This window comes from Fringilla coelebs (genome assembly GCF_963513975.1).
Source record: "Fringilla coelebs genome assembly, chromosome: Z".
Taxonomy (NCBI): Eukaryota; Metazoa; Chordata; class Aves; order Passeriformes; family Fringillidae; genus Fringilla; species Fringilla coelebs.
In genome coordinates, this window is record NC_140031.1 from 17,822,328 (window position 1) to 17,847,357 (window position 25,030).

The 25,030-nt window shown below is 39.0% G+C and overlaps 1 protein-coding gene across 1 annotated transcript in view; it reads right to left on the reverse strand.

Moving 5' to 3' along the window:
• ANKRD55 (ankyrin repeat domain 55) overlaps positions 1-25,030 on the reverse strand; it is a 46,193-nt gene that overhangs the window by 11,581 nt on the left and 9,582 nt on the right. The window contains exons 4-8 of the mRNA XM_084225127.1: positions 22,972-23,081; positions 19,700-19,760; positions 16,010-16,138; positions 3,553-3,737; positions 1,785-1,952 (exon numbers count right to left, since the gene is read on the reverse strand). Coding sequence (XP_084081253.1) covers positions 1,785-1,952; positions 3,553-3,737; positions 16,010-16,138; positions 19,700-19,760; positions 22,972-23,081 — 653 coding nt within the window. The remainder of the gene's footprint in view (positions 1-1,784; positions 1,953-3,552; positions 3,738-16,009; positions 16,139-19,699; positions 19,761-22,971; positions 23,082-25,030) is intronic.

Below are 25,030 nucleotides of genomic sequence, written 5' to 3' on the forward strand. Positions count from 1 at the left end.
AAACAAAATGTGATGTATCAAACAATGAGAAAATACCAACTGTGTTACTCCATTAAAGAAGCAATATTCTGTCCAGATACATTTGCATGGGTGGTTTAAGAAAATTGGGATCCCAAATTGTAACTAACAGATTGAAAATGCTACTGTGCCAATTCACTCCTTCTTACAGGTGAATTGCCTTACAATCATTTTAAGGATTGTGACTTTTAGCACAGCTATCTGAGAAAAAACAAACGCATTTTCGTGGCTTCACTATCTACGAGATGCGAAGATCTAATGACAATGAGAACATGCTGTGATCTTTTAAATCAGGCATTTGTATTATGTCATACTTGGAAAAAGGTATTTCTGGTCACTGCAAACACTGTAAAAAATACACTAGTTCACCATCCCTACTGTCCCTTTCCTTTTTCTTCTTTCCCATTTGCCCTTTCCCTTCTAGCCCATTCCCTTGCCTTGCTTGTGCTAAAGAGGTCCAGCACAGTTTGGTCAAGGTAATTACCTACACTGATGTTGTTACCTTTTCTAAACTAGAAATCAAACTCAAGATAATTTTAGTATGGGAGGTAATATAAAAGTGGATCTTTACTGAAGGCCTTCAGGGGCAGTTATGGAAAGGGTGCTTACGTTATATAGGTTTTAGGAAATTAGCATAATTGATAAAAAGCACCAATTAGAAGATAGGTGGTGATGAAAATTCCCCCCCCAGGTCAAGCCCTTTCTCTGGAGCCCCTCCCTTGGTACTAGTTGTACTCTGTCCATGAGAATGTATCCTGCAGATTTGTTCTAAACCTTGGTAGCCAGGTAGAATGAAGACAGCATGGGGATTTGTCCCCCCTGGGACTTGGAGCTCTGGAATTTATTTTGTCTTTCTGCCTAGGGAAAGGCCATGGAAAATTACTGGAAAAACCATTCACTAGTAGAATAGGCTACAGAGCTACAAATATATGTGCAAAGAATACAGAAAACATATAAAAGAGAAAAAGGCAAAAATGAAAATGTTATCAGTATTGCTGTAGTGGTTTTGAGATGAAATTTTGTTTAATCTCTGACCTTCTCTAACAGACAGAGCGCAGGAAAAAGGGGAGAGGTAATATTACCTTTGTCTCACATAATACTAACTTCTGACTGGAAAGGAGGGGAAAGTGCAAAGAAATGGGGAGATAAATGTGAGTGCATACTTGAAGTAGAAGAATAGAAACTAATTAGAAACCAGCTGTTGAAAAAGAAAGAATACAAAGAAAGGAAGATTGTAACCAATAAGTCTTTTGTTATACTTTTTAACAGACAAGAACTCAGAATAAAAAACCACATCAAGGTAGAGAACTAAAGAAGACTAGGATAATACTACCAAACCCTCACTCTGAGGATGAAAGCTTGTGATCTATTTTATTTTCTGTCAAAGCTGCTTTTGTGTTCAGTCTGTCTGTCTGATTACATGAGCACGCAGATAGTGCCAGAGATTTCAAAAAAGTGGAAGTTACATATATCTGAGGGTTGAAATGATTCTTTTATATAAATTTTCTACATGAAGGTGACTGAGCAAGAGCTATACACACATCTTCTTCATAGCCCTCTGCTGCTTGCTAGAGTAGTATTCAACCTCAGTGAAGAGTCTTTGTGATGACAACTGATTGTAATGTTTCAACGTTGGTGAAAATGAAACGAGTATGGATCAAGGAAACACCAATAAGGTCCCAAGCCCTTCAGGAGCATTCTAAAACCATTAAATTTGTTTTCTAATCAGCTGCAACATGTGAGCAAGATGTGAGCTTTACTTTTACCTGCTCTCCTGAGTCAGCAGCTTGATGCATGCCGTGTGCCCACAGTATATTGCATATGTCAGTGGAGTGTTTTCATTGATGTCTCGAGGGCTGCTGTCTATCCCCAGTTCTAGCAGTGTCTGCACACAGTCAGCTTTCCCTGCTGCTGCAGCCCAGTGCAAAGGAGTCCTACAGGAAAGGGGAAGTATAATTAAAATAGATGAACAGATTTACAATCAAAGCTATTAATGACATAGTGAGGTGTGCACAAGATATGCTACTTGTCCAGATTAATAATATACATTTTAAGAAATTCTCCAGCCAATTGTTGTAGCTGCATTTACGTAGCTGCAGATAAAGTAGATAAGGGGCTGCAGAATGTCTGTACATTATATAATAGCATCTCTTCTACAGCTGGAATTGTAGAGTAGGAAAAGTGACTGAAGTTTTGAAAAAAACCTTCAAGAGTGTCCACTGCATAGGGGCAAACTCTTCTCATCTTTACACCAACCACAGTTAGCCATGGCTGGCAGAGGACTCTCCATTAAGGTAATTAGTGAAGCCTCTCCCAGAGGAACGACAAGGACTGAACACATCTACCAGACTGCCACCTTGCCAGTTTCTCAGTTCTATAATAGTCACAGACCAGAGGATGTATAATTGTTTGGAATCTCTGCAGGAGAATCAAACTGATTTTGGTCTTGGCATAAAATTTGCATCTTGTATTTAGAAACTTTAGTCCACATTGCTCTTGTGAAAAACCTGAAAGCACAGATGACACCACAAAAGAAGTGTTTAAGAAATTGACATTTTTCTTTCTATTCCTTTTGAGTGCCGGTGATTTTAGATTGGATATAATCAGAAACACAACAGAATGAAAATCTTATAGATGGGTTTGTAGTGAAAAGCTTACCTTTTCCCTCCCCAGGTATATATGTTCTGTGGAAATATCTGAGGATGTGGAATAGATGGCCATGTCTTAATGAACTTTGAAGTGTAGGCAATCTCCTCCCTTTGCTCTTCTTTCCATAGAAACACAGCCTGCTCAACTATATTTTAATGATGTTTAGAAACTGCTCCAGAACCCTGTTCATTTATTTCTGTTCCATTTTATTGCACTTTTCCATGAAGAATGATATTATTTTAAATACCTAAAGGCCTAAGCCAAGAAAACCTTGGCTTTTGCTTCACTGAGCAGAATAATCAATGTGAACAGCCAGCTGGTTCTCTTTGCATTAAACAAATATATGAGCAAAGTTCCAAGGAAGGTAGGTGTGGGGTGAAAAAGAGGAAAGATGACTCTCCTGTACTTATGAAATAGAGATTTAATCACAGAAGAAATCACAGGTCTTTTCAGCATGGAAGGTGAAGGTCCTCTGGTCCTATAGGAGTATGGTATTTTCATCTTAAATACAACAAGAGAACACTTCCATTTCATAACAGCAGGATCCTGGCTTCAAGTTGTATTGATCCTGTTGTATTGTTTTAAAAACAAAGTTCACTTTTGGTTGAAAGAAACTTAGGTGAGTCGTGGCAAAGTCCCTACACAAATAATCATTTTCTAGCACAAACAGAAAGCTAAATATCATTCTTTCTAGTCAGTTATCATACTAAGTACAAGACGTGTGAGCTGGACTGGTTTGCAGTGTTTCTGAGCAAGCACAGCTCTCTGTGGAGTGCAGGGCACTACTAGGCCATGGCCTGTGAAACAAGAAACATGATCAGAGTAGACAGAGCGGGTCTCAGGTTATCAGAAAGGGAGCAGCAACTTCAGAGTTTCCATGGTTACCTGTCATCCACATCAAGGGCCTGCAGGTTGCACTTTGGGACTTTAGCCAGCTCACTGATGATATCACTGTAGCCTGCAGCAGCAGCAATGTGCATGCATGTTTTGCCATTCTCATCATCATAATTTATTATTGATGGTCCCTGCCAGTGGTCCAGAATGATGGAACACAGAATCCTGTTGCCACTCTGGAAGGAAGTTCAGAGAAGGAAAGTGTTTTACAATGGAGCTCACACAGGGCTGCATCTTCTCTGCTAGAGAATGCTAAATATAGTAATGGTATTCTTCTCTGTGCATACCAGAATCTCCAGATATGAAAGCCAAAATCTTCCAATCTCCAGCTGGGAATTGTGCTTACTTTGTGAATTTTCTAAAACACTCTAAACACTGGAAAAATAATAAATAATGAACCACTGCAAATATCTCCAGAAATTGTAGAGTATAAATTACTTAATAGAAATTGTGGTTTTTGCTGTTTTGCTAAGCCAGAGTCCAGAAACACAAGCCTATATTTTCCAATAGAAATTTAGGGCTGAAAAGAACCTCAGAAAACCAACCCATATCTGTAAGTCTGTCTGAGTACACTTAGAAAAGCCATGTCAAATATTTGTTCAAGTGCTTCTTGAAAACTTTCTTAGCTAGTTTGCTCCGGTGTCTGGCGTCTTAATAGAAAGTTGACATTGTTCTCTAACCTGCAAATGAAATTGAACTTTTTATATCCTACCTTAGTGGGAACAGAGCAGAATAATTCATGACTTTTTTATACCAACAGAAACACAAGATTGCAATTGTCTTTCTGTATCATCAAATTCAATCCCTGCAATCACTTGAAGCTATGTTACATCATTCCTCTCATAAACTTACTTTGTCCATTAAAGGCAATTAGGTTCCTTTTGCCCCTATTACTCTCAAAGGAACACAGTTCAAGAACTTCTTTGTTTTTATGATTTGTATCTCTAAATTCTATTCACACTCAGGACTGATGATATCCTTTTGTTTCTGTTCCAGCATTATAATTTGGATTAAATACTCCTTTCCTCTTACTGGCACTTGTTCTTCAGATGTATTTATAGGCAATCATCACATCTCTTTTGAATTGTTCTCTTGCTGCTCTAATCAATCATGGTCTTTTAAAGTTGTTTTTTTTTTTTTAATATGCTTTCTGTTTCTCGCATTAACCTAGTAACCCATTTCCTATTGTGTTTTAGTTGTGTTTTCTTGTAGAGGGATGATTAAAATTGTACTAGTCATACAAAGATGTTTTTGCCAGATCTTATACAGTGACACTGCTCTTCCTTATTTGTGTTAGAAATACCTCTTTTGGTATGTCATAGAACAGCATTTGCCTCATTCACAGCTGTGTCCCATTAGAAGCTCCTAGTCATTTTGGAATGACCCTTTACACCGCAGTAGTTCCTTAATTTTTTTCCAAGCAGAGAGTTCCTAGTTTTGGGGATGACCTTCTTTTACTAGCACCAAATTGCCTGACTTATACATTTTATCCTATTCAATGTTGTCCAATTTGTATTGCTCAAGGTTTAAAGGTGATCCATATCCTTGTTGATATTCCCATTCCTTCCTGTTATTGTCTTTCAGTTTTTTATTATTGGCAGATTTTATCAGAAAGCTCCTGTCAAGTTATTATGAAAATATTAAATAAGAGTAATATCAAGTCTTATCTCTGAAAGTAATTTCCTTCCAGCTTCTATTCACCATTCAATCATAATCTTGTTTTCTGGATTTTAAGACACAATTTCTTTTGCTTCTCCGTACTTTTGTATCTTATTTTGTAAGACAGCTATTTATTCTAAATATATCTTTTAAAGATGGGTAGACATCCATTATCTCAAGACTCCACACTTTTCATCTCTGCTCTTGGGATTCAGGTTTCTGCCATATTTTGCACCATTGAAAGGATACACTCCAGGTCCCTGGAACATTCTGATCTCACAACTACTCAGTCCAGCTGCGAATTTCCTTAATTTATCAAATCATGTACCCCTGAAATCAGGAATTTTGTTTTACATGTACTTTGCTTAAATTTAGAGTCTAATCTTGATAATGTAATCCAAGCTTATTTTCTATGGCCAGCATTTTGTAACATCCTGATTAACAATGCTCAAATTTAGCTACAATTGTCTCAATATCTAATGAAAAGAGGAGTGTTGATCCTCATGTTGAGGAATACTGAGGTCCTAAGAACAACTGTTTTTATTGTCCAATCCTTACGCCAGATACCAATATCCTCCATACTGGTATAATACCCAGTTACACATTTTCATCATTAACATCAGTGAAATCTCTAGTCACATTCAGTGCTAATTAAATCTCAAAGTCTATTACATACTTCTAGTACTACCACAATAAATATCTATCTGTTATCATCCTTCTCTAAGTCAGTTTTGACGCAAAAAATAATTTACATTAGTACCTTATTACTTCTGTATTCATATTCTAGTGACTCTACTATTCCTCCAGTTTTACACTGTCTTGCTAAGTCCAAATTTCACACCCTGCAGCTGCAGTTTCAATCCCTCCATGATCTTGCACAACTCTTAGCATTCACACAAGAAATTTCCCACTGTTCTGACTGGCATTTTATACTTTTACAGTCTGTTCTGTCTCCCACCAATCTTCTGTTTTCTAGACTAAACAAACAATTTCAACATCCCTGTGCAGGTCATGGTTTCCAATGCACTTATCATACTTGGTGCTTGCTTTTGGCCTGTTTCCAGTTTGTCTGCAGTTTTCTTTCAACCATGACACTCCAAACAACACAATTATCCAGCAGAGGTTTCTCTTCTGACATTGAAAATTACTTCCTGTAGCCCACATGTACCATACTCCTGTTAATATGTCCCAGAATGATGTTTGATTTATAACAACACCATAACTTAAACCGCTTCTCACTTTCGTAATCTGCTAGTCTATTACTCTTAATTTTGTGCAAAACCCTTTAATTTTTTCACAATTCTGTATACAGTGTTATTTTATTAACTTCAATTAATTCCTACAATATCTCAAAACAATTTTGAATTTCATCCTTATCCATGATGTACTTGATGTCCCTGTAATTTGATTTTCACTGTGGGTTATATGTGTGTTCTGTACTTCAACACCTCATTATGGAACAAATAAAAGCATTTTTCTGATACATCCCTGGTTGGACAGTCTGTGAGATATTCACCTCCAAAGACTATTTGAACTGTCTTGAATGTGGCTGACAGAGAATATATAATGTGTGATACAAGTTGATTTTGATGGCATCAGTCCTTCTTATTCCACTGTGGGACATCTTGGACAGAATTCTGTGTCTATTATAGCAGTTGTGCTTATAAAAATTGTGCTATTGATGTTATTCAATGTGATTAAACTTGCATGTACTGCTCAAATGAGAAAGGAACAAACATAGACTTCTAATGACCACTGTATTTCCCACATGCTTAGCAAGGCATCTGTGCCATGTGATGAACTTGTCACTTTTCCAGAATTTTTGTGTTTTATTATATGGGATTAAACTGATTAATTGACATTCAAACATACTATACCTTATTAGGTGTAGTAGCTTCTTATCTGAGGAAACAGTAAATGCTTTGAAGATGGCTATGGAAATTCTGCCTTGTTTTAACAACTCAATCAAATTGTTACTTCCATTTTCTAAGTAATCAAAGAATATTTCCTAATATTTGAACCTTCTGCTGTATGAGATTTCTGGGTGACTGCTCATTGGCTTTCCAGTTCTCTCTTCCTAAGAATGCCTTCTTATCTTTAAATTCCTCTTGGCTCTTTGAAATCGCACTCAAAAATTCTCCTAAAATGCTTACAGTGCCCTTATTCTGAGATTGATAGCTTTGAGCTGTGGTCACCAAAAATGTAGTTTTCCTGTGGTAAATTTGCCACAGTACTATTGTTAGATCAGGATGTTCTCTGGTAAATTTACCACAGAAAAATTATGTGTTTTTGTAACCTTACTGTACACATCACTAAATTTCATCTTCCCTTTTTGTATTCAAATTCTTTGCAGCAGAGATGAAAATGTTCTCAGAGATTATCAGTCATTTTTGCTATGTGTTTCTAAATAGTTTTGTAGTTCTCCCCACCCCTCCCCTGCCCCTCCCCCATGACTTTTGTCCCATCTCACACTCTTATCTGCTTCCACCCATTATGGATTTCCTGAGTGAAATTTTCTTCCTTAAATCCCTTATCTCAATTAAACTTTATTGTTCTAGGGTGACTTTATTTGTCCCAAACTGGGATATATATGAAGTAGAAATGTCCAAAAGCCTGGATCTATGAGCCCCTATAAGAAAAACTCTGTGCTTTATGCAAATTCTTGTCTGAGATTTGTATCATCTCCAGACAGTGTCAAACAGTGAAATCACTAACAGGTATTTAGCTCTGACACTTGATTACGGTTCTGGTTTCTATAAGTTGGTTAATGAAAGTCATACTTCTGAGACTTGTGTCTCTCAGTGCTTTCCAATTAAGAAAATAATTATTCAGGAAGTATCTATCTAATCAAGTACCATGAGGAGAATCCTGAACCTCTGGGACACTTTCCTAGTTTCAGCACTTCTTTCAGCTATGTCTACTCAGTTTATCCTCATTGTTACTACAACCATGGTTCTTATACTTCAGCCCTTCCTATGTCCAACTGATAAGCAGAACAATAATTTCACTTAGAAAGCTTCTTGTCAATTACACAATATTTTACCATAAATTTACCTGGCATTTTATTCTGCCAGGTCTTCAGTCATAAACATTGAGAAGTTTGTTTTTTGTTTATACTGCACTGTGTAGATGGGTATTTCCACCCCCCCCCCTTCAGAATATTCTAGTAAACTAGATAATGGGTTGTCAAAGAGGAGTCACATAAAAGGAGTCTGCTAAGCTTTCTACCAGTAATGGAGAGGTGGCATGGGTAGAGAAACAAGCTATGGACCACTTAACTGGTCTCATGAAACCCAGATAAAATACTTTTCTTCCAAGTAAATGCCTCTGGAGATTATATGGTTAGGTCATATTAGTTCTCCTATATTTCCTGTCTGTTTGTATTAGCATGCAGTTTAAAGGCTTCCCGTATCTACAGCCATCTAGCCATCTAGCCAGGTGGAAAGTCCCCACTAGAAGCTCTTGAAGTTGCTTCTTATCATTAGCACTGAACATTAGGTCTGCCTGTGTTTTCCTCTTTTTCATTCTGTCATTTTTTGATTTCTCAATTATGAACCCAAAGTCACCCCTGAGTGGCTTGAGATTTTAAGCATTATTTCACTCCTTTCTGCAGCCACAAACAAATACCATCACCACTGCACTACTCTGGGAGGTAATTCACTTTTATAAAAAAAGAAAAATCAATTACATTTACATAAGTACTTCCAGCTTCCTCCTGGAAACCATCTATGTGCATCACTGGGTGCTGTTTGAGTTTTATGTTAGAGAATCCAAGCCCTTTTGTCCTTCCTCTTATCCTTCACAAACAGACACACATAGAATACCTTACTCTGAAATCAACTGTAACACCAGCAGGACCATTAGAAAATAAACCAGCCAAACAAAACAAAAATATTTTTCTCCTTTGCTGAAATAAAGAAATATGAGCCATTTAAAGTATTTTTGAGTAACCCATAGCAAAATTTACAAATAACTTGTCTGTGGACTTTTCCTTCATAACCCCAGGGGAAACTATCATGTTGGTAAATACATATTTCCCTTCAAATAACTTTTTAACCTTTTTTTTTTTTTATTCTGAAATTCAGTATTTACCAAAAGCAGAAGCCATTCCACATGGTTCTCTTGACTGGATCTTGAAAAGTCTTGGTCTTTAACTCAAGGCTATTCTGGCAGAAACTGTATGGTTAGTTACAGCTATACTGTTGGCAAAACTCAGCTATTCTTCCAATACGTTCTTTTCCCTTATGTGATTAATTTCACTGAAGTGCCATTTTCCTCACATTCACAGGCAGAGCACTGGAGCAGTGCACAACATCATTACTTTTACTGTAATACAATTTAGAACTTCATCCTAGAATCAGAGCAAGACAAATGTTGCATCAGCTGTGAGGATAAGTCAGGTTGGAATAAAATATTGAGACAGTTATCAGAAATCTATCTTGTGGTAGGTGTGGTGTCTGCTGTTTAAAGGATGGAGAATACCAGATTCAAAAACAGAGACATAATGTTGGTTCTAGTCTGAAGCAAACAGTGCTGTGGGAAATGTCCTTTTATTGCCAGTTTGAGTTTTGCACACATTGGTGCTTTCCCCCATGTACCAAGGATCTCCAGCACCTCTCTCCTTCTGTACCCAAGACTAGACAAAGCTAAGGAATAGAAACACCTTCACACCACCTTCAGTGCTTTCATTTCCTGCCTGCTAGATGGCTGAACTTGGCAGAGGAGAAGTCAGCAAAAATTCACAGCACCCTGTGGTTCCTCTACCCTGAGAGGACACAGAAAACGTCTCTGTGATGAGGAAAGAATCAAGTCATAATACCATCTTCATCTTTCCTCCTGCCAGGGAAACTGTGCTGGAATGCAGCCCAGGCACTTCACAGGGTGTGTTTCTGATGGCAAACCAATACAAATTACCAACAACTCCTCTGACGCCACTGTAGATACTGTGAGACTCAGTCAGCTCAGAGAGAAGCTCATTTTTCTTCTCTTAACCCAAGTGCTGCAGCTTTACACACCCACCTAGACAGCATCTCTGCAGAGTCACAGCGACCCAGCTTGGCTTGACTTTATGGTACTGTGGGAAAGAGAATGTGTTGCTGTACAGGAAAGTTTGCCCTGTGGTCCTCAGAGCATTGTTGCCTCTGTTACAGCTAGGGCACATGATATTTTAAAAATATTTTTCCTTTCAGCAGCCTTAATGTGTGTTGGAAAAAAGTATCAAATGACAAAGGCAGTCATGGAGGCATGATTCTGGCTATCATATGTCCCTGCCTCTCTAACCTTCTCTTTACTCCAACAAAACACTGCATGAAACACTGGCCAAGTCTCTCTGAGAATTTATTTTTCCTTGGAGTCTAAGTGCGTATGATTTATTGTGTAAATGACTATGACTAAAATCACTTGGCAACTTTCCCCTGCCATTGCATTGTTGTAAGGACTGATTTCTCCAAATGAGCTGTTTACATGCTTTGGTAAAGAGGTAGTTTTTAAAATCCGCAGAAGAATAAGGATTTATTTTATCAGAGAAATGGAAGCATTTGTCTTCAAGGGCCTTTTGTCAGGTACAGGAGATCAGGACATGTATAGATATGCAAGAAGTGTGTTGCATGTACATTACTCATATTCTGGCACCCACTGTGCAGTTACACATAGACTGTACGCTGGGAAGAGGTCTGGCAATTATTCTGTACTTACCTACAGGATTTGTCCAAGACAAATTCCTGCTAAGCTCAGTGGGAATTCTGCAATTGATTACAGACATTTGATTGGTGTGAACAATTACATTGTCTATGGCATGTTCACACTTGAAGGGCTTACTTTTTAACAGTTTACTATTTTAATAAGAGAATAAGAGTTTTTCTGATGATCTGGCTGTACTGGTGAGGTTTTATATCAATACTGCAAGTTTGCAGATGGTACAAAACTGGGAGGAGCTGTTGACAATCTCCAGGGCAGGGAGGCTCCGCAGAAAGACCATGATAAATTAGAGAGATAGGCAATCATCAACCATATGAAGTTCAGCAAAGGAAAGTGCTGAATTCTGCACCTGGTGTAGGGCAGCCCTGCATGTACAGACAGAGTGGGGAACGAGAGGCTGGACAGCAGTGCCATGGAAAGGGCCCTGGGCTCTGGTCCATGGCACGTTGAACATGAGCCAGCAGTGCCCTGGCAGCCAGGAGGGCCAAGCGTGTCCTGGGGGCATCAGGGACAGCATCAGCAGCCAGGCAAGGGAGGGGATTGTCCTGCTCTGCTGTGCACTGGGGCAGCCTCACCTCGAGTGCTGGGGACACTTTTGGGTGACACAGTATAACCAAGTTATTAAACTATTAGAGAGCATCCAAAGGAGGGCAATGAAGGAAGACTTCAAGGAAGCTGTATGAGGAGCAGCTGAGATCCCTTGGTCTGTTCAGCCAGGAGAAGACTTAGGGAAGACCTCACTGCAGTTACAACTTCGTTATGAGGGGAAGACGAGGGGCAGACAGGCCTCTTTCTCTGTGGTGACCAGTGACATGAAGCTGAGTTGGGAGGTTTAGGTTGGATATCAGGAAAAGTTTCTTCACCCAGTGGGTGTTTGGGCACTGGAACAGGCTCCCCAGGGAAGTGGTCACAGCACCAAGCTAGACAGAGTTCAAGAAGAGTTTGGACAATGCTTTCAGGCACATGATGTGACTCTTGGGGTGACCTGTGCAGGACCAGGAGTCGGACTCAATGATCCTTCTGAGTCTCTTCCAACTCAGCTTATTCTGTGACAACTTAAAGTGAAGAAATAGGTTGCAGCTACATTAAAAATGAAGCAGCACTCAGGAACATTCTTCAGCACTGGAATTTAGTTGCCTGTACCAAATAATTCTTAAAATCCTCCCTGGCATGGTTTAGGCCTTGGTCAATTAACACTTTCCCGACCAGTTCCAGGAGCTAATATGGGTGCCAGATCATTCCCAGTAGGTGGTCTGTGTATGACCATCCTGTTTGGATAACAGAGTATAGCAGTAGGGACACAGGTTGTCCCATGACAGTTTGCCTCAGAGCAAAGACTCAAGCACATTTAATTCACTCTTGCAGAGAGTGTCACAAATATTTAGGGCACTTTATGGAAAAAGCTTCTGCTGGTATTAAAGCAAGTTTATTTCTTACTCAAAATTATTTGCAAATTCTCTTCTATCTTGTTTTGCAACTTGACAGCTCACTCTGTAGATCCCCGCTGCTATGTAATGTTCCAGGCTCCACAAGCAAGAGTTGTACCATTGCTGGAATGACAATATTTACAAAAGAAGGTGATTTAAAAAGTATATATTTAAAAAATGAAAGTTGAATATCTTTTTGACTTGTTTGTTAACAGTCAAAATTGTCTTTAAAGCTTAGTGACCTAAAAAAGGAAATGACTACTCTTCCTTTCAAGCCATCTTTAGAAAACTGCATGAAACAAGGAGAAATGAAGTACAACTTTGCAGGGAAAGAAATCTGCCTAAAACCAACTAGACAGTGAACCATGCCCAGCATATGCACATTTTCTGGTCAGTCCAACAACAGACATATCTGCAGTAGAGAAACACTCACTGGGTTTCAAGATGTCTTTGGAAGTCTCTCTGAATTCTTCCACTGTATGTAGCCCACATGAAAAAAATGGGGTGCTGTGCAGAGAGAAGGAGAGAAATGATCCCTTGGGAGAGATTCTGAGACACCACTCATTTCTCTGGCCCCTTCCTTTGCTCTGGCTGGATAGCCAGCTGTGTCCTCGAAATGTTCTGCAGCAACAGAGACATTCTTTCCTGGAGATGCTGGCATTTAAGTGTGCTTTCACCTTCCAACCAATTACAGAGAAACTGCAATGCTTGGTCAGCCAAACACAAATTAATACATACTTATGCATTTCTTTTACAGTGTGTTTTAAATATACATGTATTTCACTCTCTTCTCTGGAAACAGAGGTATGAAAAAACTGCATTGTTGCTATGGAACAAAAACTCTGGCTTCTAATTTTTTAAAACTTTGCACTCCAAATCAGCCTAAAAAACTAAAAAACTCAAAAGTACATCTCCCCATGGCAGATTATTTTTAATAGCTTCTTTCTAGTTGCATTCTTTTTATTTCTACAGGTTTGTATTTCTTCACTTAAAAAAATAAAATCTGGTTTTTTGTGTATCCTTTAGTGGAAAGCTGATATTTTCACATAATCATGTGACTTTGGGAGCCAGAGACTGAGAACGAGACAAAGAAAATTCTGGTAAAAATGATGACAACTGGCAAGGCAATGTAGCAAGATTGCAAATCTTCCCAGGCTACTTCCAAGGTACTACTAACACTGTTACAATATAGAACTGTGTAGCATCATAGTGCATGCTGTATGGTATATATTGTATTTTACCAGGATTTCAATTATACCATTATGTATAATTGTTAGAATGGCTTTACCCTTTGTCCCTGTATCAGTTAACAATTTTGTATTTCAAAGGTGTGTTTCCTTTTCACTACAGTAATTAATGCTGGCTGAAGTGAGAGAAATAACTCCTGAGACACTTTTAATAGGCCTGTCTGCACCAGCACATAGAATACTGCATGTGTAAAAAATGTGGCGTGAGATACTCTCACACCAAACAGTAATGATCAGAGTTTTTTACACTGATACATTTGCAGTTAAGATTTGAACTTGAATGGCAGGAGATTTGAGCTTCTCAAAAGAGCAGACCTTGGTGTGGAAAGGTCCATCTGGTTACATGGATGGGACAGATCATCCCATGATGCATGATGGAAGACAAAGCCACAAACATGCAGTCTTTGAAAGAGTCAGCATGGAACAATGATTTCATATGAAATATGCCTCATGCCCATGAATTTGGGTTTGAATGGTGGGCAATGATTTTCGTAAAGTCCTACTGTGCGTTTCAGCCCAGTGTGAACAAAGTGCCTCTTTCCTGCAACTTCTGAAACAAGTTTCTGTGCAGTGTCTGGTCTTCCCCTCACTGCATTTAAAAAAAAAAGAAATTAAACACAGGGCCCTATTCAGCCAAAAATAACCCGTGCAGCTGTACTGCCTGAGCTCTGTGAGTCTCTTGTTCTCTGAAGATATTTATACAATTCTTAAAGGAAAAATACCTCCTTTCCAGCAGTCACAGAGGAGGCTATTAGACATAATGATGATCCCATCCAGCAGAGCTGTTGTCCTGTTCTCTGTCACAACAGAGAAAGTTGTGCCTGTCGATAGTATCCAAATCTCCTGGGCCTAAATGTGCAGCAGAGACCACTGGCTGCAATTTGTTGTTCTCTTAGCCAAGAGTTTTCTTATTTGAGTAAGAGAAATGTGAACAGATCTATTTCATGCTCTGGTATTTCAAGTGCCACTTCTGGACCTAGAATGTGAAGAATCATGTGGATGGACGAAGCAATTTAAAGGGTTTCATGGCAGAAATCTCACAATAAGGGAAAAGGGGTGTGTGTGTGTCATTCTGCACACTTCCTCTTGATTTCTGGGAGCAGCTTAAAGGAAAAGAGGGCATTTGTGAGTTCCTTCCACCTGAGGCCAAGTGGGTTTTGTGCAGTTTCCGTTTCCCCATTTCTCAAGACTTTATCTGCACATTTATAAGAGAAGGGTGGAGGTGAGAGTTAACAGTGGAATTAAATAACGAAACATACAAAACACACAATCAGGGAAAGCTTAAAGAAGGAGGGGAACTCTGAAGGTTATAAAGTGGATTGACTTTTGTCTTTCTGTTTGTCAGACAGTTTGTCCCCAGAGCTATGATATAGACCAGTGCCTATCATGCAGGAGTTGGCATGAGATTCAGATGTTTCCCACTGGAAGCAGACAGAACAGGAATAAGCCTGGTGAAAATGCACAATAGGTAGTAGAGCAGATACCTTTAATCTTCCAAGGCAAATAACAAGCCCAGTTTAAGAGTGATTAGGATAAAAGAAGAACAAAACTTTTGAAATACCAGTTTCAGAGGTCAAAATATAGCTCTACTTCAGAAAAAAAAAAGTTAGGCCTATTATATGTTAATAATTTTTGTGAGGCTGTGGTTGAAGAAAATAGATTATTTGTTCAGATGTCCTTACCCTGTAATAAATATATTATATGGCAGTTCAGAATTTCAAATTTCCTTGCTGACACTTCTTTTAAGAAGAGTAAAATTAGACCAAAAGATGAGGATACAAATATTTGGTAATTGTACAAAAAGGTTGCTGGATTTTTGTGTGAGTTCTATTTTGGCTTACCTATTGTGCATGTGTTTTGAACATTGATACTGGAACTTGCTATGGTAAGAGAGCACGTGAAAACATATAATTTCATCCGGGCACTGAACTAGGAAAACCATACAACTTCATTTCTGCACTGAACTAGGAAAACCATTCAATTATGCTGTATCTGATATCACTTACTAACACAATAACATAATACAGTTTTTAGTGTCATAACTTGTGTTTATGCTATTTTATTCCCAAAGGCCTTCAGCAAGTAAGCTGCTAGTTTCTGCAACCCTGATTTAGTAAAAAAAAAAAAATAGGCACAAGTTCAACATGAAGCATACACACAGTCCCACTGAGATAAATGAAAACTTTGGGGCAACAGGGCTAAGCCTCTATTAGGTCTCCAAAGAAGATGCTAGATCCTTGGTCTACACCCACTGGCAAAATGCTGGGGCTTAGTGGGCATTTTTATGGAACCTAAAACATTCAAGGAACAAAAATTTTCTTGTTCCACAGCCCAAACTACTTCCTTAGAAATATTTAGGACATCACGATAGCTAACTCAGTTCAATAAACATCCCACTGGGGCTGTGTTGTGGCTCACCTGCACTGCCCAGTGCAGAGCTGTTTTGAAGTCCTTGTCCACCAGAGTCGGGTCTGCTCCCTTGTGCAGCAGAGTCTGGGTGTGCTGGGGTCTGTTGTGGAATGCAGCCCAGTGGAGTGAAGTCATTCCCTGCAAGCCAAAAAACCCAGAGGGCAAATTATTATCACTCACTGAAGCACCCTTCAAGTCAATGTAGAAAAGCTAGGCAGCCCTGAAACCATGCAGGGTGGACAAATTCTTCCCTCTTCACCTTGATTTGAAATATTCAGTAGCAGCTTCTGAATTAGTGGAGTCACAAGGGGGAACCAAGGAATTAGCTTTTTTGAATTATTATAGAAAACGGATACAAGTACAAATGCTTCCTCCATATGTGCCTATAGCCTGTTATAAACAACGTGGTCAGGGCCATGATGGCTGAGGGGACAGTGCCTCACTGCTCAGCTTGAATCCTGCAAGAAAAGCCTAGTTTAGTCTGGTGCTTTGGCATTACACAGCATGATGTTTGTGCTTGGTCTTATCTTTGATCCAAAATAAATATTATAAGCTATTACTGCAGCTGGCACTAGTCAGCAAGCTAAAGAACTGACAGAGTAATGCCCACAAAAAGGTCACAATATAAACATTTTATATTTACTCTTCAGGGAGAAAACAAAGCAAATGGTAAGGTATTCAGCTGCATTTTTATTCCATCTTAGCTACATTCAGTCAGTCTTAATAGATTAGAGAATTCATGGCCTATATTTGCACCTTCAGCATTGTTACACTCACCTGTATTTTACTCTATATCCATAGTAATTAAGATTTTCTGTATAAATTGACTAGTTTATCATGTTTCTAACAAATTTCTAGTGTTTTCAGATGTGGTAATATTTTTCTTTTGGTAGATGCTGTTTTCTCTCTTATGTGAAAAAAAATGCATTTCAAGAGTCTTGACTGATTTCCAGAAGGATAAAAGGCAAAAAAAACCCAAAGCAGTTGAGTGGAAAAGCAATTAAAACTTGAAACAGAACCCCAGCAAAGCGATTTAGTAACAACCCAGGTAAAGTATGACCTATATTGATGCAGACAGCTTATCAGTGCGTTAAAGTGGAAGCTGTTTGCAGTGATTTTCTGACTAAAAGCCTGAATGCCTTAGCATTCATTTCTCTCACTCATCACATATCTTTTAAGACTTTTAAGTTCCCATATGACTTAAGTATGGGTAATAACAAAACAGAGCAGTTGAATAAGAGCAGTTTTGGTTTTCCTTAGGGTTTGCAAAGTTTAATCATGGGGGGTTTCGGTTTTGTAAAACCAAAACTGAGGGTAAACTCCTGCACCAACTGAAATTAATGGGAGCTCTGCCATTTATGTCAGTAGACATGAGGGACCTAGTACTGTTGATGGACACACATTATCTGTGAGGTGTCAGTGAAGTGATTTCCAACTGGGAAATGAGTACTCGCCACTTCTGTCATCCTCTCTCAGTGTGTTGATATGGCCAAAAAAAAAATCCTTGAAAAATCAACTTTCTCTCTGTTTCTACTGTGGTAGGCAGCAGAATCAGCTGTAACATAAGAGTGTAAAACTGTGGATAGCTTTCAAAAATCACTACAGTACAACAATAAAACTCAGAGAGGTCAGTAGTGGATGCTTAGTGCAAAAATATAAGAAACAAGGCTTGACAATGTATTGCCACCTAATATTCTGGTAATCAGATTAAAGACTTCATATGACATCCAGCCCTCTAAAGGGTAATGATGCATTTTCTGAAAAAGTACTTATTTTAAATTTTCTTTGAAACTATTGCCTGATAATTTTTGTAGAGGTCTCCATATTTTTATATGCAAAAACCCCAGACCAATTAATAATAATTCTCTTTTCATTTCCATGCCATTTATGATATCATAGGTTTCTATCATCCCTCTGATGTAGTTGCCAAGCTGAAAGTCCTATTATAGTTAGTTTGCCCATGTGAGAAAGCTGCTCCGTAACTATTATCATCTTTGTGGTTCTTTTTCTGTTCCTTTTCTTGTATATCTTTTTTCAGTTTACTCTTGTAGCCATGTGGCTGTACAAAGGATTCAAACAGAGCTTCCTGTTTTCTTCTCCATTTCCTTTCTAATACTTTGTGCATTCCACGTGTCCTTTCGGAGTGCCCAGCTGAGCACAGAGCATTGAGCTAGCTGTTTGTCACAGCAGCTCACTCCTGGGGGATTTCTGCAGCGGACAACGGCTGCCCAGCCCACCCCATCTGTGCTTTGTGCTACCACCCTGGAGTGGCATCTGTAGGTAAACAGAATACTGTTCTTAAGTGGAAACATGAGACTGGTATCAGAACTGCCAAAGCTGAAGGTCCAGCAGAAAACAGTCTTAGAGGTGAGAAGGACAAACAACTGCACATTCATAAAAAATAAGGAGCAATACCGGACATAAAATGACAAACCCCAAGAAATGACTCTGAGAAACATAGTGTGACACTTGTTTTGCTCAGATTCAAGGCTTTTACAGGGAATGTTTTTTCACATTGTCATCTCACAGGCTTCACTAATAAACCCACAGAAAGACACGGTTGTGGAAGCTATGAAACCTCCAGATGTATTTCTTACTGTTTATGTGTTCATGCATTCATCAGGGCGATTTTCTCAAGTGTCAATGGGAAAACTGAAGTGTTTTACTTATGCCAAGAGAACAGCTCTGTTAGCTGTAATCATTTATTAGGATCCACATTTTTCAGAAAATCTGAGTACTCAGGGCTTAGTACTGACAAATATATTGAACAAATATATTGTCAGTGCCAAATGATAATGAGATGGACTAAAAGTTCCAAATTGCATGTAGCAGTGCATTACAGCAAAATATGATGATCCACCATTCCATGCATTTCATTGGTAACCTAGTTCTACATCAAGACAATGCATGTGTCTGGTTTGGAGTGTTGTGAGCAGGGTCTGCAAACCTTTCAGTGGGTAAGAAAGAGGAAAAATATACAGCCCTCTGGCCACTCTGACACTGTGGAGAAGACACATCCTTGAGCAGCTGTTAAAATGAACAGACATATGAAAAAACACTCAGAATCTCTCTTGTGTCTTGGCTTCTCTATTTGGAGAAAAACATGTGGGAAGTTGTTAACTCTTTCCTATGTACAATATATATACATGCAGGACACAATTCCACATGGAAGACAACAGCACAAATTTTTGTGCTTCCGTGACTGTTCTGTGCAATGCCAGCTCTCTGATACTTTTCCTGAGAACAGGAGTTGAATGGTGGGATCGATGAATCATTGAACCATAGAATGGCTTGGGTTGGAAGGGATCTTAAATATTATCTGGTTCCAACCTGCCTGCCATGGGCAGAGACACCTTCCACTAGACCGGGCTGCTCACAGCTCCATCCAGCCTGCCCTTGAACACTTATGATTGGTAAAGGTGAAATCCTGGTCCAGTGTCTAACCTCAGAAGAATCAAGGGCAATTCTTGTCCTGAAAAATAATTTAAGAGACGGATTCAATGTATCTCATAGCTGCCTCAATAGAGAGAAGCTTTATTAGCCTACAGGTGCATAGTACATAGAAGGAAGAATGAGATAATACTTCGCAGAGTTTAGTAAAAGCATTATATAAATTTTTGATTTAGCCTTATTGTAAAATTGAATGGCTTCTCTGCCTCCAGTGCCAGGGACTGTGACTTGTAGCACAAGCTCACTCACCTCATTGTCCTGGTGATTAATTTCACTAAGATTTGATTGCTGCAGGAGCAAGCTCAGAAGCCTGTGGAAGCAATGATATAATCAGTGTGCTGTACTCCTGACTAAACTTGAAAAACCGACAGTTTTTTAAAAACAAATTTCATGTGCAATTTCATGAAAAATCAGTATTAGTGATTGGCACAGGTCAGAATCATAGGTCTGAGCTTTGTCATATGAGCAAAACAAAGTGGACTTAATGGCTTATGGTAACAACAAAAGTTTAGAGCTTAGAATTAAAAGAAGATCCACTCAAATAATTCTTATGCTGACTGCTGGGTTAGAATCAGAATGTAAAATACTGTACATATGTGCAGTTTTTGGTAGCTTAGAAATTTGCTGCCAACATATTTTATAATGTCCTAAAGTAACAGAGATGCCAGATTCTGTAAGGATTTTTCACTCTATTTAACCGTCAGAGTAATGTGATGTAGTGTACACATTTGTGTGCATATGTGTGTATATGCATGCTTGCTGTATGTTTACACACAAAAACCCCAATATTTTACAAGGCCATACAGAATGTCTGCTGGAATAGGGCTATTATTATGACATAAAACATAGCAATGCATAGGTTCACATTTTATAGAATATTGGACTAAAAGCACTCCTGTCTGGTGGAGGGAAAAATAAAGTAGTAAAATGAAATATTATTCAAGTACAATAATATTTTTAATACCTTCTTTTTCTTTTGCTATCTTGTGAAGATATTCTGAAATCACTATCGGTTTGGCAAAGCTGGCTGTGTTCAATAGCAGGATGCTAATTGTTTGGATCGTGTATGTGGCTGGACCATGAAAATGAAAAACTCCATCTGTTCACATGCTGCAGCAAAGTGAATCCTAATATGAATGTACAGTTCTTAGGATTATAGCAAAATGAAGGATATGTCCTCAGTGGATTATTGAGCAAACCTGTGGCTCATCTGAAGGTGTGAATTTGGTAGAAACCTTCAGAACATGGACATGAAGAAGACAAACTGTTTAGCAAAGAAAGTTAAAAATAATGAACTATAAAGGAAGGAAATTTGATAAATGCAAAGATAACACAGAAACAAATGTATAAACTCCCACATTTATTCCTATGCAGAGGAGACTGGATAAAAATTTTTTGCTGCTTTTTATCTTCAACTACTTCTAGTGTATCTTCTGGATTGAACTGTGCTCAGGTGTGTGCATCAGATTAATGTTTCATGCCAAATTTGTTCTTCCCTACTGGTAATAAGGAACTAGCTATGTAAATTATTCAAAAGAAGACATTTACAGGGATGATTTTGACAATTCTGCAGGTGAAAATCTTATCTATTGGTAACATCTTCCTTAGGTGTTGGAAGTCCAAATTTAGGAGTTTTTTAAGTAGAGTCCCTAAAGTGTGATGACTGGGTAGATCCCAGCATAGGGATTTTGCTCTGACTTCAAATCCATTTGCATATGGATACAAATTCTTGTAGAAAAGAGGTAGTCACACCTCCATTTCTAAATGGAGTCATACTGTAGGAAATCTGAAAAGGACGACACTATGATTGTTGTGATTGGTTGGGTAGAACTTTGGAAAAGTGAAGAAAGATTCTGTTGTCATTTAGCAAAATGACTCAGAATCTCAGAAATTCCGTGTTTGAAAACAGGTCTTGGTAAATATCAACTAGAGAGGAAAACCAAAGTGAGATAACTATAGTACGCTTGTAAAACCATTTATCACATAGTTTTATAATCTGATACAGGGCTCTGTGGTTCAACTCCTGATATGATCAATGACACCACTGTATGTGAAAGAAATCTACTTTTTCGACTAGAATGTTTATCATGAACAAACTTTGACTCAGTTACACCATTAGACTATTATGGCAACATAAGTGGTACATTTAAATATGCAGATACCCAACCAAACAGCTGAGGTTTCTCTGCTATCTACTCTTAAAGACATAGATCAGGAGTGAATTCTCTTTCCAACTTGCCTGTTAGGCTCTGTGGAATGCACTGGAGTACATAAATCGATTATCAAATCAATACATGAACTGTCTCTGTCTTTCCATGCTGCCTCCAGCATGTGAGGTTGTAGCAGTAGACTGCTACCTTTCAAATTTAGCTGCAAAAGCATTTCACAACTGGCCATTGCATATTCTCTTTTGGCAATGATGTAGGATGACAAGGGACTGACAACGACCGTGATGGAAAAACCTCTGCTCAGTGCTCCAAGCCTGTGTCTGGGCATGGAGCAAACCCAGTGGGAAGACAGAGGAAAAGGAAAACTGTGCAGAGCAAAGAAGGGTCTGTCTGTATCCTTGGAGAACGTGAAAAACATTTAGGGGACCCAGTGTGTTCCTGGGAGAGGAGACTAGTGTTCCCTTTCAAGTAGCAACATGTGTGGTGCTGTACAAACATTGTCTTCTCTCTTGTGTTGTCTTTGTTGTTTTTCTGCAGAAACCTCAAATTATTCTTTCCAAGTGATGCATGAAAAGCAATGACAATGTAGAAAATGAATAAAGCTGTTAAAAAAGACTGGAGAACAAGACCAGAAGAAATGGTCACATGTCTGGCCTGGACTGATATGGTTGCAGCAACAAAATCATGGACTCAGTGATTAAGTCACATGAACATATTTAATGTACTGAATATTTTACTTGTTTCTAATGTCTTTCTATATCTTCAGGCATGATTTACTTAGGGGAGTTTTTTGAGTGAATTTATTATTGATTGTATATTATTGATATACAAATCAAAATTTATTAAACCGTTCTATTGTCACAGGCTGGAATCAGTAAAAGAGAATCTTTCTTAAGAGTTCTGTTAAGACACTCCATAGCTGTTACTCTACCTTCAGTAAAAGTAGTTAAAAATGAGCCAGACCACCAGTCCTTAACTTCCCCTTTAGGTTGGGGATTTTCAGAGAGGTTATCTTGTGGAAAATTTTTCTCACATTTGCCATGCTACTCAGAGGAGAAGTTCAGAGAAGGAGTCTTGCCCTATTTCATGTGGTAGGACAGAAAGGTAGCTGGGCAGGGGAACATAGTGCTTCAGTCTCTCTTCTAATTATTTTCCCTCCTCCAGCTATTGCAATTGTAAAACAGGCTCCTCTCTTTACCCAGCCATCGATCTCTGGTACACAAATATTGCACAATGTTTTTCCTCCTCTCTACCCACTTCACGGTAAGCACTAAACAAAGACACAGGTCACAAGTGTAGCTGTCACAACTGTTATTCCTGCCGTGGGCTCTCCTTGGGGAGCCAGGCACATACCTCACATCAGGCTCTGCGGTGGCAGCGTGCAGGGGCAACCTCCCGTTCTTGTCAGGTATGTTCTGCTTAGCACCATTCCTGAGCAGGCTGACACAGCCTTCCAGCCAGCCCTAAAAAAGAAATTGGAGCATATCAAAGAGGAAAGTGAAAAGTATAACGCCAGATCTGTTCTTGTTGGTGCTGGCATTCACATGTGCCTGTAGCCATTTCTGTCGGCAGAGAAACTGGAATTTTTTTCCTCAGTAGAGGTTTCTCAGCACTGAGAGTAGTTCCCCTTTGGAGTCTGGGTCTCAAACTACCTCAGTTGTTAATTTCTCTGATGAGGTGTTTCATTTACACTTATTTTTTATTTGTTTGTTTTTTTGGTTGGTTTGTTTGTTTGTTTTGCCCCTGCATCTGTGGCAAGCACTAACAGTGATTAAAAACCTGCTAATTGCTGTATCACTAGCAGATGCTACACATATTCTTGCATGTGAATTCAATCATGCTAGATTAAACCAAGAACACAAGCACTCAATCTGATTTTGTTTGTGAGATTTTAGCAAAGATGGCAAATCAATGGTAATAAGTCTTAGAGTGTGGTCTTATAAATGTTGTTGCAGAAGTTTGTACTAGTGGCAGTGTTAGACTGAAAATAGCACCAAAACAGATGGGATGAATCAGTTCTTGGACTGAAACCTTCTATTGATCACCTCAACATAAAAGCAAGTAAACAGTCTGGTTGTGACTGCATAAATCTTTCAGCATATACTTAAGTCTGAAGAAAACCAACATGAGTTTAGGTGTTTTGTTAAAACTTCAGCAGACAATTGACAAAGACCATTCCCTCTCATATGAACTATTTTGGATTGGCATTACACGCATTTCTGGGGAAAATGTGTGAAATGGTAGAATCAGAACACCCCTATTGGAGCTCTTGGTGGAAGTACAAGACCACCAAATGCCACACGCAGTCTTGACTGTGCAACTCTCCTGAATTCATTTGTCTGGACAGACATCACAGTAGAATTCACTCTGGACCTCTCATTTTATCCCTCACAGAAAAAGAAATGGAAACTTAGAAGCCTGGGTGGTTTAAATCTTTTCCAGTCATTTCTTTTTTTTCCAAAGAATATTTTTTCCCCTCCGGGAAAAGAGGAAGGAAAAAAGAAGCGTGACACTTATGGGATCTTTTTAAAATATCTTGCAGAGGAAATGTTTGTTGTCAAGTAACTGGAGCATGCTCCTTGCACTGGATAGCCTGTTTTGCTATTTCCTAACTTATTTTCTGGCTGAATATTGCATAGCTAAGCAGGAACATTGTTTTTGTCCTGAATTTTCAGGAAGAAACTACGTGCAAGGGATGTCATTTAATTAGGCTGCCACAGTGTCTGTTTAAATGAGCTGGAAGTCATCCAGCTTAACTCATACTGTGCAGCCATGGCTGCACACTCCTCCTTCCATTCTGTCCAATTAATAATGGAAGCCCAGTCCGCTCAGCTAACTTGGTCCGCACTTTCTCTCTGAAACCTGAATTTACTCCTACAAGGAGTAGAAGACTAAGGAGAAAAGGACTATTGTTGCTTCAGACACTTTCTGAAGTACCTATTCTTTTCCCAAATGTCTCAGTGGGATGTCTGCCTCTCCTGTAACTTGCATGTCAGTTGAACATCAGGGGACCGGACTGTTTAGGATCTGAGTAAGTGCACCAGCACCTGCAGCACCTAGAACTTCAGCCCTCCACCTGGCCATCCAAAGTCCAGCACCACCAGCCCTGGTTCATGTGGTGTGCAGTAACACTTGCCCGCTGATCACCAGAGTTTGAGTCAGGAAAGCCCTCACTAGAGCATAAATATCTAATGCTGGCTATGCAAGGCGGAGAAGTCAATCTGTCTAATAAGAAAAAGAGGGGACTATCAGTGTACAAAAAAAGCTATTTTCTGTGAGATCCTCATATCATGCACTGATTTTATAAGCCAAAAGAGAAAGGACACTCTGACAGGAGCGTCTGACAGAAGTCCTGATCCTCTTGTAGTAATCATTGCTCAGCTTCGCATTGTAGTAAAGTCTCAAAACCAAT